This window comes from Electrona antarctica, assembly GCF_951216825.1.
Source record: "Electrona antarctica genome assembly, chromosome: 10".
NCBI classification, from domain to species: Eukaryota; Metazoa; Chordata; class Actinopteri; order Myctophiformes; family Myctophidae; genus Electrona; species Electrona antarctica.
This window is the reverse complement of record NC_136791.1, coordinates 22,483,482-22,497,274: the sequence shown is the minus strand read 5'-3', so window position 1 is coordinate 22,497,274 and position 13,793 is coordinate 22,483,482. Positions and strand designations below refer to the sequence as shown.

The 13,793-nt window shown below is 44.3% G+C and overlaps 1 protein-coding gene across 1 annotated transcript in view; it reads right to left on the bottom strand.

The window, feature by feature from the left end:
• Window positions 1-2,788: 2,788 nt before the first annotated feature.
• LOC306931232 (calcium-activated potassium channel subunit alpha-1-like) overlaps window positions 2,789-13,793 on the bottom strand; it is a 247,320-nt gene continuing 236,315 nt past the window's right edge. Inside the window, 4 exon segments of the mRNA XM_079512515.1 lie at window positions 2,789-2,953; window positions 7,556-7,780; window positions 8,669-8,787; window positions 9,553-9,747. Of these exon segments, the coding sequence (XP_079368641.1) occupies window positions 2,932-2,953; window positions 7,556-7,780; window positions 8,669-8,787; window positions 9,553-9,747 (561 nt within the window). The 3' untranslated portion in view covers window positions 2,789-2,931.

The window sequence follows — 13,793 nt, the reverse complement described above, 5'->3', positions numbered from 1 at the left end:
GTCAGAACACTCTCCTCCCTCGCTGGGGACCTAATTTAGGTCAAGACGTCACTAATGAAGTTCATTCAGTCGTAGCTTGACTGAGAGCAGACAGAGTTGTCTTTTTAAGGATGAAGTTAGCATGAATACTCTGACCTGCTCTCCATCTGTGCGCACACACCAGCACCCACTGTGATATCAAATAGACTTCTTTCAGCTGCACCTACTGTGTCTTCATGCCTGCGTGTGGTTCTTTTTTCTCCGACGACGGATGCTTTAGTAATAGACTGACGTTGATGAATGGTTCATCCGGGCAGCCCAACGCCTCCGGATTGAACCTCGTCTAAAGTACTTCTACAAACCACTCAACAGAGACAAGCTGTGCTGTGCTAAGACAAGGGCTGTCACAATGCAATTAGCATTATCGTCTCCAGAACGTTGCGATTTGTTGAGGAGGGGGTTACACATTTATTTCAGTGTTATGATGCAGTGCAGATTGGGATATTATTTAAAACACAGAATCCTTCCATGTGCAGGTGACATTAATGGACTTATTTCTCTCTTTTTTTTCTCCTTTTCTTACTATAGCACTTTTCACTGGGTCACTGTATAAAAATAAGTATAAAATGATTATGCTTATGGATACAAAATAATCATGTTTATATGTATAAATTCCACGTTGATATTTTTCATTAGAACAAGCCAGGCCCTTGCCTTACCTCCTCAAGCCGTCATCACGCTCACAGTTGCATTTGGATCTAACAGTGCCTTGACATTATGAAAAGCAAAACAAAAAACAAAAACAAAACAACACACAAGTCTTTGCAGGCCAACATGAAGAACACAGATTTGAACACAGTGTTCTTAATCCCGGCCCATGACACACATGACCCCATTTCCATCCAACTATGATTGAGCTTGTCCGTCCACCCCACGCAAAGGGGCAGAACGCGGGAGCAGCAAGCAGCAGAATTTGAGGCTTGTGCGACATCTTAGGTCGGCAACAGAGAACATCCAAGCTCTTTGCTGCCTCTGTGCCAACCCTGTGCCAGGCAGTGTCTCCAGTCAAAGGAGGAACCCATGATGCCCACTCGTATGCGATATGTGGCATTTTCTAGCTTTAAGGGAAAGGTATTAAATCTTTTTTTTTCTTTTTTTTTTAAATAGACAACACATTCTGACAAGACAATTTGAATGTCCCAATTCTGTCTTCAGTGTGGCCACACGGCTGCTTGCTCTCATTAGTGCTGCACAATCATAGTTGGGGATTTTGTGTCAATTGCATTAGTGTAGTATGTCGTAGATCCAAAGCCCAGAGACTACACTTGTGTTGTTCCTCCGTGGCCTTTGTGTTAGAGCCTTGATCCCACAAGCTGTTCCCACCGGAAGGCGCACCATCACGCACGCGCGCACGCACGCACGCACACGGGTGGGAGAGATGACGGCACTATCAGCGCAACACCAGAAGGGATGTACGTACGGCTGCGATGCACAAGCGCGTTAAGTCCCCCCCCCCCCCCTCCAACCTCTCACGTATTCAGATACATACATACAGTACATCGACTGCACTATTATTTTGTTAAGGGAGGGGACGGGGTGGGCGGGGTTCAGGCACATACCATGCGATAGGAGCTTGAGACAGTCACAGATCCGACAAATCCGTATGACGTCATGAGCGGAACAAAGGGCTGGAGGTGCGTACAATACATGTACCAAAAAACGCTGCGGCGCATCATCTATAGCGTCACAAATGCAGGTTTTTTTTTTTTTTTACCATGTGATTTTTGCTGTGCAGAGGGGCTGGAATGATGCACTCTCACTCGGTCGGTTGTTCAAGCAGCGCGATCGATGTTCGTCACACCTTTTAAGCAATGGCACGATGTTCCTCTTCCAGTAGCAAAGACAGCATGCCCTCCCGGTATCGACGCACGCACGCACGCACGCACACACGCACGCACGCACGCACGCAGGCACGCACGCACGCACGCACGCACGCACGCACGCACGCACACCTTCAACCGCGTTCAGAAGCAGACACTTTCAGAGAGGTTTTCGGAGGAAGGGGGGTGTAGTGGGGGGGGGGGGGGGGGGGGGGGTGGTGGGTGGGTGGGGTCTGGTCTGATGTTTCAAGTGGTTGTTATCTTTTTTTCTTTTCTTTTCTTTTTGTCCAAAAGACGAAGAAAGAAAAAGGAACTTGATCAGTTTTAGTGCAAATAGAACAGAAGCAGACAGGAGGGCGTGCGCTCCGCAAGCCCAGCTGGTGTGAGATGACAGCATCTGGGGGGGGGGATCTTTGGGAGATGATGTGATCAGCTGTATCGCCGGGACCCTCCATCCTCCAAGCCCCCTGGAGTCTGGTCACACAAACAGGTCAACTATTGCAAAGAATTACAGGAAGTACCGTTACTGAAAATGGTGTCGTTGTTTTTTGTTTGTTTGTTTGTTTCTACTTCTTCTTCTTTCTTTCTTTTTTTTTCTTTTTCTCAACTCTTTTAAACAATTCCAAAAAGTGCTAGAGGCGAGGGGGCTGTACAATCCTTATTTTTGATTGTCATTATGTACATATGGATACATTAATAAATAAAACAAAAACAAAAACAAAAAAATAAAAATGTCTGAGAGTGTGGAAGTAACATTTAAAGGTATACACATAAAGGAGGTCCCTTCCAGTCTGTGTTCCTGTTCAACCCTTTGATTCTTAAGAATGAGTGAGGAGAAAATTATGTCAGTCTTCAATCATCCTCATGATAACGTCTTCTTGTCATCTCTTTTGACAGAGCCTCCAGAATGTCTCATGAGTTCCTGCGGTCAGGCCTGGTTGTTCAGCATTCGTCTTCAACTTCTCTGATCGGTGGAATCAGACTACTGGTGGATTTGTACTGGTTGACTTGGTTGGCCATGTGAGTGCTCATGGGCTTTATCTGAATGTTCCGTGGATATGTATTTTCTGCTTCATCTGTAAACCATTTCTTTTCTGCAAAGCAAGACAAGAGACAGACGTTCAAGTTTCAGACAGCTCATTTGTGGAATTGTTCACAATGTCGCCGCCTCAGTTTAAAAGCAGTAGCCTTGGCACATATACTTCTTATAATCACCTCTATTATCTAAACATAGTAGGGTAAATTATGCTTAATTTGCATTATGACATTTTTATAATATCAGGGTATATTCATTGCTATACAATAGTCTAAGTAGATAAAAGCTGACGACTTTCATTCAAAAAAAAACTATGCAGTAGTTTGCTTCAAATAACTAATAACCTGATACTGTATGTACGGTGACATTTCCTGATGGGGGAGCAGGGGGACCGATTGGGGCAAATATATATAAGTTTGGGGGTCCTTCACAGGAAAGGGTGTGAAATGACTGATTTAGTATCTGGCCAGGAGAAGGTAGATGTCAGCCATAAGAAGTTTGTAAATTGTCTTCCAGCATTTCACAGCATCCACAAATGCCATCCTAGATGTCATTCCTTTTGGCTGAAGTTGTAAAATCAGATTTTTCTAGTTTGAACGGCTCAAAGTTAAAACCTCCAATGTGTGTTTGTGTTCACGGGTTAGTGTGTGTGCGTGTGTGTGTGTGTGCGCGCGTGTCTACGTGAATGTCAGCGAGCATAAGGCTGTGGGGGCCGTGTGTTACAGCGCAGGCATTTGATGTGTGGAATAGTGCCTGAGGTGAAGCAAGATGTCTGCCATCGCTCTCTCAGAGTGTCGCTGCTGCTGCGGTGAAAGTTAGCCATGTCGCCTCAAACCACCATATCAGGCACGCAGGGCTATGAGAGCGGGTGCTCGCAGGCATACCCCCTCCATCTTCAATTTAGGCTCTAAATTTGTCACACCTCCCACTTCTTTCCTGCCGAGACTGATATGGCAACGGCTTGGACAGACTTTGTGGAAAGTTATGTGAAGGGAGGAGTGAGCGATTTGGCTGCACTGGAGGTCTTTGAAGGAGCCTGACCTACATGCCAGGTGTGATCTACGGTGCGGGCCTGCAGTCTGCTCATCCTTCACTGTGATAACAAAGCCTTTTGGCTCTGAGGTCTGTGCCGATGCCAAGGCGGTAACGAGCCACTGCGGCGAGGGCCAGCATGGTGGTGGGGGGTGTGGTTATATACCAGTTTGTTATACCGTTGCTGTTGCCGCAGAAACCTCTTATCTCCATATTCTAACTTTTTTACCCACGTAAATTAACGCCCCTACTTGATCATACTACAGCGTCACACAAAAGCATCAAAAGTAGCAGATCCACAAGCTCGAAATGCGTCGCTGTAGATCTGCTACTTTTGATTTTAATAGGAATCCTAAAAAGTTGCTGTTTTGGACCTATGAGGTTTCCACCGGACAGAGACGATATATAACATTTTCACTTGAACTTAACTGTAATTCAGGTGTGTGTGTGTGTGTGTGTGTGTGTGTGTGTGTACGTGTGTACGTGTGTACGTGTGTGTGCGCGCGTGCGCGCGCGCGTGCGTGCGTGCGCGCGTGCGTGCGTGCGTGCGTGCGTGCGTGCGTGCGTGCGTGCGTGCGTGCGTGCGTGCGTGCGTGCGTGCGTGCGTGCGTGCGTGCGTGCGTGCGTGCGTGCGTGTGTTTGTTCATGTTGTGACTGTTTAAACACTTTCAACCTGGTGTCCCTGTTTTGGGGAGCTTCTACATTTCACTATTTTCTTTTTGAAGCCATTTTGCAATGGGAGGGGGGTTATGGCTCTGGCTATAGGGGTCCGTGGCATGGTAGAGTTTGTGGAAACCCCTGACCTATACTGAACCATAACAGCATAGAAAATAATGACATCAAAAGTCATCAGGTATAGCATTCAATAATAGGAAAGAACATGTGCAAACACACAGACCTCTCACACAATGCAAACCATTATCAGTTTGGAATAAATAATAATAAACAAAGAAAGGAAAAATCATAAATAAATAAAAGGTATGATGAAAAACATCTTTAAATAATAGATTGGAAGAAAGTATTCAGCCATAAGAGGGGATCGATCTGCCTGAAAAGAAAATCAAAGGTAATAATGTCCAGTGAGGAAGTCTTGCTGTTTGTGAGGTCAAACAGCACAGGAAGATGAGCGGGTTTCAACCTCATGCAGAGTGACTATGACTGATAGGAAGGTATAGGCGGAGGCAGCGGCACGTTTTGCTTTCCAGACGAAAGCAAAACTTAAACTGAGGCATGATAATTATATTAGAATAATATACATATATATATATACTGTATATATATATTTATTTTACATAGAATCTCAAGAAAACAAATATTCACCAACAAGAACAGAAAAGAAAGGAAAACTCCCCTGGTCATAACAATCTCCACGAGAGGACATGGTTATGACTGTAACCCCATGTAAAAGGTTGCTAAGTCATGCAGAATCGTTAATTTGGCGTACCTTGGCTCATTCTATTCATCCTTGTTGCACTTCAGAAAAAGAGGTAAGTAATCTACTGTAAGTTAAGTGGTATTTACACTCTATGAAGCAGATAACAAAACGTGACATATACTGTGAAGACTGTCTAAGATTAATGTCATACGTCTTTACATATTTTAAGATGGATCTTTCCATTCAGCATTCATCGATTAGTCATTCCTCTGAGTGTGACAGCATGCTTTTCTTTAATAAATAACTTAACATTAGCTAAATACTTTTGCCTTGCACTGCATTACGCCAAATCTATGCTCCGTTCCGCGATGGAAAATAGCCAAATCTACAAGCGAAGCATTATGAGCTTGTAGTTTCGGCAATTTTCCGTACAACAAAGTATAAATCAGGCTTTGTTCACCTGGTAGGTATAACCTGAAATTCAAAATGAATATTCTTTTTTTTTAGGGGGAGGAGTAATTACTGTGGGAGTATTTGGGTCAAAAATATTTGACCAAATTTGAATTCTAACTCTTGTCTTCTGCAAAACAATATAAAAAGGAAACAGGAAACGATAGCTTACTAACATGGAACATGCAGTAAAGCAGTACACATATATGCACCATGGATAACAAAACATCAACAGTGCTCATGAGGGATGGGCTTATGAGTGTCAGCCAGCTAATCAACTTAATCATAGACAGGTTAAACAGCTATAATAAATACAATCAACCACAATACATGACTATGTTTCTATTGTCACGAATCAAGTATTTAGAGTACAAAAATGGTAAGTCAACGGCACGTTCAACAACAACCACAAGAACAACGTGTTGGACGCAAATGATGGGAATATTAAAACAATATTAATACCTATTGAACGCACACTGTAAAACCCTGAGTGTTCATATAACCACGTCCACGCAAGTGTAAAATTGGACTCGCACAGGTACGTTTTACACTATCAGTGTTCCTATTTTGGGCGTGTAGGCAAACTTTATATTTTATTTTAGGCAAAAATCACAAAAATAGCACACAGTATCTACAGGCTCACAAGGCAATATGTTATGAGCTTGTAGAAGCGCTAGTATACAGATGTGCCTTTTGAGAACTTCACACATCATGCCATTGGCAAAACAGTGGATTGTCAGTGGATTGTCAGTAAATTGTCAGTGAGAAAGGAGGGCAAATTTTGCAAAGGCGTTTTTACAATGAAAAGTAGGGTAGAAAGTGACATTTGTTTTCAATAACAAAGGAGAAGAATTAGCGAGGCTAATCAGTGAAAAGATAAAGGATATAAAAGTCTGTACACCAATATATGCTCCCAGATGTATATTTACTTATAAGTTGTTTCGGGCCAAAGCCCTTCCTCATCAGACCTTCATCTTTGGCTTTGGTCCAAACGTTACCACTTCTAAGTAAATATAATTATGTCTGGGAGCATAAATTAGTGTGCTGACTTTTTTATCCTTTATCTATGACTCTGTTTGTTCCTACACCCAGCCTACTTAGGTTTTTTTTGGATGTGCGTGTCTATTGGCTGTTTCTCAGCCTCCTTTGCCACTCACTAAACATTGAAAAGAACCTTGGGAAATTCCAGAAAAGATGCAGGACAAGTAGAGGAAAGCCTAAAGTGTTGGAATGGCACATCTGTATAGCTTCTTGACGTGTGGACAATAGGGATTGAGTGGTTAATAAGGGTTTTACAGCGTACTGAACGTGCGTAGTGTGCATTTTACCACTTGAACCCCAGCATCCATATTCATTAGCAGAATTATTTTTGTTTTATTATTGTGGATTTGTTTCCAGCTACTGTATTATGGCTGTGCTCAACTATGTATGTTTCCACTCTGTGTGTGAATGCGTTGATGGTCACTATGGTAGCGTTGCCATGACAGCCTGGACCACATGCAAGGTGAGGATGGAGAAAAATGCATAAACGATGGACACTGATGCACACGTAACAAACACACATAGATCACACACACACACACACACACACACACACACACACACACACACACACACACACACACACACACACACACACACACACACACACACACACACACACACACACACACACACACACACACACACACACACACACAGCGTGAGTTGACTACAGTCCACAAACAGTACACACACAGCAAAACAACGATCATCAAAGATACACACACACACACACACACCGCTGCGTACACAGTTACGTACTTCTGTTTGTCGCGAGACTCCCGGCTCTTGCTGCTGCGGTTCTGCCGGTTGGTGGGGGGGATGGAGTGGACGGAGGAGCTCTTTTTGCTGGAGGAATGGGAGGAGTGGGAGGAGTGCGACAGACTGGCCCGGGACTGGCCGGCGTTGTGGTCAAACTGCATCAGGCAGAAGATCAGGTCCGTCGGCACCAGCTCAAACTCGTACGGTGGGTTGGTGATCACGTACCTTTCGCCCCGCACATGTACGCACACACGCACACACACACACACACACACACACACACGCACACACACACCATGTAGTTAGTTCAACGAAGTTCAACGAAGTTCGCTCGGCCATTAGGCAGAGAACAGCGTACAGATCAGTGTTTCTCAACCGTTTTTATTTTTTAGGACTCCTGGTTTGATAAAACATTTGATCTGTGTGGGATGGGGTTTACGAGCATCTACTGTACGCTGTGAGATCTGGTCATTTTAACTCTTGACTGTAGAGAGATGACTTCCGCACACCCGGTTTCATTTTCAGCAGGTGCGTATAGGTCCTAGCAGAGCAGCAAACATATGGAGAAGGAGGAGAGACCCGCACACCGCCACTTGCTGGTCCAAGAGTTTCATTTAAATAAGAGTCATGGCAACGTTTCGGCCTTTCGGCCTTCTTCAGGCATGTACAAATGGAACCAAACTTGACTGTACAAATGGAGCCAAACGAAACAATTTCGTACAGTTCCAGCAGGGAATCCCAGACGTCACTTTCCCTGGCGATACCGAGGCGTTCATAGATAGAGACGATGGAGTACAATCCCCCACACCCCCATCTGGTCCTTCCGAAATAACTGTCTCCTTTCCACGTACTCTGAGACTCCCTCCCGGGTGACTGAACTTCTCACCTAGCCAATGGCGTGAGAAAACTCATTTTGGCCACTTGTATATTTTTCATTTACTTGTCACTTACATGCTGCATAGCGGTATATGTCACTTACATGTTCTTGTAATGTGTGTTGGTGAGTAGGGCTGGTGTACTGAACCTACCGCTTTGTGCACCCGCTGTGTGTTGGTGAGTAGGGCTGGTGTACTGAACCTACCGCTTTGTGTAGGGCTGGTGTACTGAACCTACCGCTTTGTGCACCCGCTCGGCACAGTCATGTGAGCATCTCTTAGTCTGTAGATGCCGAAACACAGCATGTTGTAAGTCTTCAGCGCTTTACAGAACAAATCCCCGTAGCATCCGCCGTCCTGAAACCCAGCGGAACAGAAAGACAGCGTCAGTGTGTGTTAGGTTATAGCCTGGTGCCCTGTCACGGCGCCAGTGGGGAGGGAACTCTCTCCAGAGCCGCCCGCCGCGGGGAATTAGCACTTTCTCTTTGTGTTTCCACGCGAGGGCCTAACAAAGTCGGCGATGAGATACAGGACGATTGTAGTTCACACACAACCGCATAGATATACGTTATGAATCACAAAAGAGATGTTTACATCATGTCCCTGAAAGGAACCAATTTAACAGAACTCAGGATTTTCAAGGAATGCCAAAAAGTGGCATCAATGCTTATGTGTTTCATATACTTTTAGAGTATATCCATGTTCATAATGAGGACATAACTAACACTAGCAGCCCCCCAGTTATAATTTATTTATTTATAATTCGAAAAGTCCATAAAAGTCCAGTCTCAATTACTTTCAAATTACTTTAGTACTGCGTGACCACAATCAGCAAGCCTTTATGAATAATTATGAATCATGATTTCATTCACCCGTGTGATTCCCATCTCTCATGTTCTTCCACGCACACATTTTCATTATGGAATCACTCTTGGGCTGTTACGTGCTAGTAGCTACGCAACTCAAGATGACAGCCGGACAGTGCATTACTCATTTTAAAATTGAACAGTACGTTAAAATGTCTATCTGTAAATATTCAAGGTGAGGAATATGCAATACAGTAACATAAACGTGCCTCGGCACTGCCTCACGCTGCACAAACAGGAAGCAGCTGCCACTTACCCCCAAGTCGGCGAAGGGCCCGTCGTAGAGCGCCAGCTGGGCCACACGACACCGGTCTCGGTTGGCCAGGGTCTGCGGCGTGCTGTAGCCCCCCCTGAGAGCATTCTCTTCAGCCAACAGGGCCTCCAGCTCGGGGGTGGCGCCCCCTGTGACCAGCGTGCGGATCAGGGTGAGGATATTATCGTTGAAGTATGTCTGGGGAGATGAGAGGGAAAAATGCCATTAGAGTCACAAGGAGAGAGGAGGAGAAAGGTGGCACGTTGAGGGGAGATGATACAGGTTGCCATCTAGACCAACGTTTCCCAAACAATGGAACTATTCTTTTGTGTCGCCAGTTTACAACAACAAAAAGGTAATAATTTCAAAAGGTTTTCAAAAAAGGATATTAAAAACCATTTAAGAGATAGAGAATCTACACACTCACAAGAGCAGAGGTGCTAGATGTTCTGTACCGGGGAACAATTGCCGGTGATATGTTTCTAGCACCTCTATGTGACCACGCCCTTTATAATAAATTATAATATGGTAATAATATATAATATGGTCTGTGTCTCAGAGGAGGGATGTGGACACTGGACAGTTCAGAAACCCATCATCGGTTGGTAATTTCAAACAACATGTCATTTATAAAATAATTATAGCATGCCAACTTTCTAGGAATAGAAAGCCTTCATTAGTCATCAATGATGTCACTGGTAGGCGGGTTTCGGAACAGTCCACAGCGAGCCAAGTGTCTGAGCCACAGATTGAGTAGACAAAAAGGTGCCATAATGATCATTAGTGAGGACCAATTATATGAAGATGGAAAAGTGGTCCTTTAAGCATTCCTTTGTGGCTTAAGAGGGTAACATTTTGCAGTGCCGTTTCAACACATCTCTCCTTCACTGCATACAGTAACCACTGTACCTACAGTATATGCACCGCCGTGTGATCCGTTTCTGGTGAACCAGACACTTCTGCTGTGCTCCGCGGGGTGTCAGGCTCTCTGTTATCAGGCTCTCTGTTATCCCTTCTCCAACCCCCCCCCCCCCCCCCCGTCAGAGCCCCTCGCCTTTTCTCCCACATCGTGGAGACAGGCGGTGTCACTCGGCGCGGCCGGGGCCAGAGTGGCAGCTCCTCTCCCTGGGCAGCCTGTCCTGACAGCCCTGCGGGAGTCTCATGATGGATGAGCACTGTCCATTAGCAGGCCTCACCTCTGACCAGCAGCCACACTACAGCTGACGCCTGCCCTGCCCCGCTCGCCCACCCCCTCCCCTCTCCCTCATCCACAGAGAGAGCGAGAGAGAGAGCTGCTGGAATTGAGCCATCACAACACCGCAGGGAAACATTGCGTTGCAGCGGTCTGTTCCGGCGGAAACCTTGTATCTCCATCATCGTTGCTGTCGTGCGGAGTCCTCTCCGAATATTAACTTTTTGTGGGTTATTTAAAGTAATTAACGCTCCTACGTGGTCATACTCCAGCCCAGTGTCACAAAAGCATCAAAAGTAGTTTCAAGCTTGTGGACTTTTGATGATTTTGAATTTGAATCCTGAAAAATAACAGTTTGACATAATTATGAGGTTTCCACCCGACAGACAATATTCTTTCTTCTTCTTTTGTTTGTCCTTTGTTTTCTTTAAAAGAAAACCCTATACTTCGTCATACTACAGTGCCACACAAACATTAGCAAGAATAGCCAATCTATACAAGCACAAGATTGTAGATGGCCTATTTTGGAAAATGTTTTTCAAGTTTTACCAGCTGCTGTGTAAGCTGGTCAATGTTCTCTCTGCGGTGCTTTCACGCCCACTTGCTGTAGTTGAGACCTACGTTTTGAATTGGCTGTACTGACAACCTATCGTCCTGATTGGCTGGCAAAAAGTGTGTGGTTGCCTAGAGACGAGCTCTAGGCAACCACACACTTTTTGCCTCTAGCCGACCTCTCAGCCATGGGATATAAGGCAGCAGCTGGTAATAAATTGATGTCATCAATTCTTGTTTTTTTTTTTTTTTTTTATAAATATTGAACGTATGAAAACGAATTAACAAGTGCTTGTGACTAAAATAATATAACTACATGGATCCATTGGAACGCAGGTAATTCTTTTCCAGAAATGTGCTTTTGGACATACAAGGTTTCCATCCGACCGTGGCAATAAGTCGGGAGTAGAAAAAGAAATAAAGGTTCTGAAGGTTCTTTTCCTGTCTTTGATATACCTCGATACAGAGTTGACACTGGCAGGAGATAAAAGAGATCTCCTTTTTTCATTTTTTTTGCCTGCTGTGGCCCACCCTCGTGTCATAACGTGCCATTAAGTTGAACTTCAGCGCTTTACCTTGTTAAAAGATCTAATAAGGCCCTTGAAAGTCGAATGCCTGACACTTTAGATGGGGGGGAAATGGTTGCGACGAAGACTCCCCCTTTTGATGTCAGCGGAAGCATGCATGGCAGTGAAGTGTGATCGATGTGGCGTTCCACTTTACAAACTTCTGCCTACTTTAGAAAACGCCAGAGCATCTGCATCCGTTATCCTTGTTTAACTCGTTAAAACCGGGAAAGCGACATTTAGCTTTTGGCTTTTAACATACCAGTAGGATTTTCGGAAATCGCTTAGGGTGTAGAACAGTGGTTATAAAAAAATAGCAGATTTACAAGCTCACAGTGAGTCACTTTGTGCCGCGCTGTGAAGCTTGTACATCTGCTATTTTAATAATAATCTTGAAAGTTTTTATGTTAAGTGAATTATTTTGATTAACACAAATCTTCTTTTCTGGGGGTTCCTGGCACAAAACATTTCATTTTGGGGTTCCTTGGCACGAAAAAGTTTGAGAACTACTGAATTTGAAGGCATTTTGTAGAATTGGCCTCAGGTCTTAATGGGTTAAAATATATATATATAAAATAAAACCTTACCTTCATGGTGTGTTGATTTACACACACTGCTAAAATCTGTGGTGTTCACGAGACGGCATTAGACTTTAATAGTATTCGTGATACAGCTGTAAAACTTTTGCCTTCCATAAACCTTGGTAATAAAAAAGAGCAAGAACCCCCGATGGTCGATACAGAATGTTATCATAAACATTTGATCATAAACCCTGACCCTGGTCCACCCATTGTGCCTCACTTCCACATTAGTCTGGAGTACTTTCTTCTTATTAGGTGTTGTCATTGTAGGGACAGACCAATCAACTAGAACAAGAGGTTCTCAAACTGTGGGTCGGGACCACAAATGGGGTCGTGGCAAGGCAAAGGTGTGGTCACGCATTTACAACTCGGGGGGGAAAATAAAATCACACCCATGTGAAGTGAGTGGTGCAACTCCGTGTGGGGGTCCCCAGAAGTTCCAGACCCACAGGAACACGCCCAGGGTGGGGGTGTGGGGGTCCCTGGGGGGTCCCCGGAACATCCAGTGTGTGTGTGTGTGTGTGTGTGTGTGTGTGTGTGTGTGTGTGTGTGTGTGTGTGTGTGTGTGTGTGTGTGTGTGTGTGTGTGTGAGGCTGCACAACAGTGACACTTGGTGGTGAAAATTACCACGGCTCTATTTTCGTGCTCGGACAGACCCAGGGAGGGACACACATAGCTGTCTATAGGAGTGGTTGCACCACTCAAAAAATGGTGTCATTCCCCATCTCTCTCTCCCCATATCCTGTCAGTTTACTATATCTCTATCAGAAAAAGCCCAAATATCGTAAAAAAAAAAGCATAGAGAAACATAGCTTTGACTACTTTGATAAGACACAATGTCATCAGGAATTACATTGTTGTAAATGTATTTTCTTATACATAACGGTATTCATATTCAAGGCTATACTATATGTTTAAATTAAGCTTAATTTTGCAAGTGTTGTAAAAAAGAGAACCCCTGAACTAGAATATCCAACAAAGAAGCTACAGCAGATACCGTAGTGTTTGCAACGTGTGATCAAACAAAGCAAAACGGCCTCCATCTTCTACACTACAGTCTGGGCCTTCTACTTTGTGCCTTCTGGCGTTTTTTTCTCTCAGATTCTTCTCAGTCTGTCTCCCATCAAAGTTACTTGCTCTCTGTATCCGTTTGTCTCAGTGTAATCTCTGTATCTATGTATCTGTGTATGTCTGTATCTCTCTGTATCTGTGTATCTATGATCTCCATCTTCTGGAGATACAACCAGTGCAACAAACAAACACGCAACCGCTCCCCAACAACACACTGCACCTTCATAACGCTCCATCTTAGCTTTTTCAACATGTATGTTATTAAGTCAAACACACGCTGTT